This window comes from Formica exsecta, unplaced genomic scaffold (genome assembly GCF_003651465.1).
Source record: "Formica exsecta isolate Colony F162 unplaced genomic scaffold, ASM365146v1 scaffold72, whole genome shotgun sequence".
Taxonomy (NCBI): Eukaryota; Metazoa; Arthropoda; class Insecta; order Hymenoptera; family Formicidae; genus Formica; species Formica exsecta.
The window spans coordinates 4,720,852-4,724,684 of NW_021853485.1; the positions used below are offsets into that span (position 1 = coordinate 4,720,852).

Below are 3,833 nucleotides of genomic sequence, written 5' to 3' on the forward strand. Positions count from 1 at the left end.
AGGTATGTTAGGTAGGACAGCGTATACCGGACTAGTGTACAGTATAGTTTATTACGTGTATATATATATATATATATGTATATGTGTGTATATGTATATAAAATATATATACTTTATGAAAAAAAATTCGATTTTTTTTTTTTGTATATACTTCATTTTTGTTTACCAATGCAATAAGATTCTAAATTGTATTTTACTAAAAACATAACTTAATATTACATTCATATCTTTGATGATTTTTTCGAAGTTTCTCATATATAAAGTAATAACGAATGTAATTGTATGCATTAATGCACATTCACATAGAGTTTTTATACCTGAAGATACCCTGCAGCCTGAATCGGGTAATCAACCTGAGTAGGCGAGATATATATATATATATATATATTTCTGTTGGAATGAGATTATATTGTACAAATAAGAATGCAATGCCTGATCAAGTATGGTCGTGTAAAATAATAAATGATTGACTTTTTGATTGCATCAAATTATCATTTCCATGTTATTTAAATAGCAATATGAATTTTCTGTTAATGCAAATTGAGGAAAGTATCTCCAAATATATAAGGTTTATGACATTTACTCACTTATTTATATTTGGTTGGTATTGAAAATGATATAGAAAACTGATTGAGGACTTGTCACATTTAACTTGAGTGGCAGTTAATATGCATATATTGTGTTTCCAGAAATAATCAAACCATAATGTCTACAACTGGAGTATCCACACGTTCCTCTCGTCTGAATTCTCGTGAACCATGTAAAAAGACTGCATCTGGAAGAAAGCTCAAATCTAAAAAGACCATCACTATCAATAAAAGTTCACAAAAAATTAATATTAGTGCAAGAGACAAAAGTTTACATGTATCAAAAACAAATGTGTCTGCAAATAACAGCCAACCACTATCAAGACGCTTGCGTCCTCGTCGGAATAAAAAAAATTACTGTGAAGATTCAAAATTGCTGCAGCAACATATTCCACTAAAGCAACAGGATAGTGTGGTAATATTAGAAAAGTTAACTTCAAAAAACAATGAAAAAGTACCTATATACAAAGCCATGAAATCTTTTGAGAAGTCCTTAGAAAACAAAAATGACGTGTACGATTTTATGTTCGATATTAATGATACAATGGAGAAAGCTACTAAGAAAAAGCAGAAAAGAAAAATTAATAAAAAGAAAAACAAAATGACTAAAAAGATTACACATAAGAAGATTACTGTACAATCGAAATTAATTGGCAATGAAGAAAATGAATCTTGTGGACTTGATACAAATCCTGCGAAGCATACGCAAAGTAATCCTTCAGAATCTGCAATAGAATTGATAGTTACAGAATCGGCAAAGAAAGATAAAAAGGAAATAGAAATACCAAGAACAGTTGCAGATGTTCAGATAGTGGAAGAATTAGAAGAGGAGAATACTGTGAGGAAGATTGCATCATCGACCATAAATACAGATATTCAAATAATAAGAGAATCGGTAGAGGAAGATACAGAAAAGAAGATTGAAACACCAAGAACAAATACAGATATTGATATTGTGGGAGAAACAAGTTTACCATCTAACAAAGTATGTTCAAAACAAATTAAAATTCAAGAGACAAAGAAACCAAAGATTATCTCTGTTGAAAATGCAGATAATATTACAGTTATTAAATCGGCACCCAGCAATACTGAAGAATTTTGGCCCTTTCGGTCGAAGAATATATTTGATAATAAAACCTCGGTAAAACAGCAGAAAAACACATTGAATTGTTCATTATTAACCAAATCTTTGTCCCCTATCTTGAAGACAACAAGTGCCTTGGATGTGGGAAGTCCCTGGCGACCTCCAACATTATCAATGTTTTCTCAAACTAAACACTTTATTCAAAGTAGTACACCAAAGTTGAAATTTGAAAATAATAAGGAAAATATGGAAATGAATAAAAAGAATATAGAAATAAGTAAAGAAAATATGAAAATAAATAAAGAAAATATGGAAATAGATAAAGAAAATATGGAAATAGATAAAGAAAATATGGAGAATAAAAAGAATAAATGTGGAAGAGAAAAAGAAAGAAAAAAGAAAATGACTTTCCATAAAAAGCACGATATAATTCAAAGGAAACTTGCAATTAATCAAACTCCAGAAAAAGTTCAGGCGATAGATACAAACAAACATGTACAAGCAGTACCTGCCAGAATCTCACTGGGAGAAATAAAAAACTTATTACAAACAAAACCAGATATTAATGACGACAACAAGCAGACAACACATCAAGCGCATGTTGAAGTTGACAAATCATTTACGGAGCAAAAAGATAAAAATCTTGTAAATTTTCTCAATTTTTCCGACACATTTGATGTCTTGTCTGAAACAGAGAGACTATCAAATGTTGGAGCTGAGGTTCCTTTGTTCATGGATTTAGAGCCCTCACATTTTTCAAAGGTATTTACATTACTAATACTGTATCAATATATTTTTTTATATGTATTATATGATATCATTGATAATTACAGTTAATTATGTTAATTTAAAATATTATAGCCACCTCAACATTCATATAGAAGAAAACGAGTCGTGAAATTTGACTTTGAGGAAGATATCAGTGAAGAAGAAGAGAAAGAAAACGTGGACCATCATACCAAGAAAAGAAAAGTCACAAAATTTGAAAAAGAAAATGAGAAACGAGTAAATGCATGGATAAAAACTATTAATAGTACATTTGAAGAAATTGATGAATATAATTTGTTAATTGAGTAGTACAGAAGACAAACCGCTAAAACGCATAGTTCAAAATTTAGGAAAACCTGAAAGTTCAAAACACTGTATAAATGAACAAACACAATTTCTCTAGCTTTCTAATTATATTTAATGATAATCTATGATGAGATATTTAATTTCACATTGTTTTATTCTATATCCTTTTATTTATATAATTTTTTTACACTTGCATATATATTTCATTATTTACAGCAGGGAAGATAGTTTCAAATCCAAAAATTTTAATTTCTCAAAGAACTATGGTTCAAACAAGTTTTTTTTTTCAAATTGTATTAGAATTTTTTAAGAGATTCTAATATTCTTTTATATAATATTTTTATGTGACAAGATAACAACAAATAACTTTGTAATAACAAGTAACTTTTTTAACAAGTAATTGTATGATATATAGAGATACATTATTATAAGTATAAATATATGTATTATTTCTGCAATAATTTTAGATATAAATTATAGAGAAAGAGAAAAGTATAATGTTGATATATAGTTATATTGGGGAATAAAATATTTAAGATTATACTCAGTAGGTTATAAATGGCTATTTATAATTAGTAAAATATTTTTAATAAATATTTATAATAAATAAAATACGACCGATGGTCAATTGCATCTAACCCGCCATGAGCTGTACCTTATTTGTCAACTCATAAAATTTTATTTTTACTTTTCCAAAAAATCGCTCTATAGTGAAAAACTTACGATCCTACTGATTATTGCAATTATAATTTTCTTTGTATTTTGGTTGTAATACAAGAAAATAAAATCTGTAGTTTAAAACCGGCCGACGGGAGCGTCCCGATTGACCACAGTCACTCATATCGACTGGTGCCTAGGGTTACCAGCAACGATTGACCAATCAAAGAATCTTATTTTGAATTGGCCAATTAGTGTCCGATCGAACCCCGACCCCGACCGATAAGTGCCGGTCTACAATAGGTGATTTAAGCCTTAAGCCCGTATCAGACCATGCATTGAGATTGAAATTTGACCAATCAGGACAAGGAAATTTTAGTTCCTTTTATCCTGATTGGTCAAATTTCAATCTTCAATACGTAGTCTGATAC

The 3,833-nt window shown here is 29.1% G+C and overlaps 1 protein-coding gene across 1 annotated transcript in view; it reads left to right on the plus strand.

Annotated features, from left to right (window-relative positions):
- The window catches only part of LOC115243456, a 4,288-nt gene extending 1,403 nt beyond the window's left edge, over positions 1 to 2,885 (plus strand). Inside the window, exons 2-3 of the mRNA XM_029820500.1 lie at positions 690 to 2,433; positions 2,533 to 2,885. Coding sequence (XP_029676360.1) covers positions 706 to 2,433; positions 2,533 to 2,748 — 1,944 coding nt within the window. The 5' untranslated portion in view covers positions 690 to 705 and the 3' untranslated portion in view covers positions 2,749 to 2,885. The remainder of the gene's footprint in view (positions 1 to 689; positions 2,434 to 2,532) is intronic.
- Positions 2,886 to 3,833: the final 948 nt, after the last annotated feature.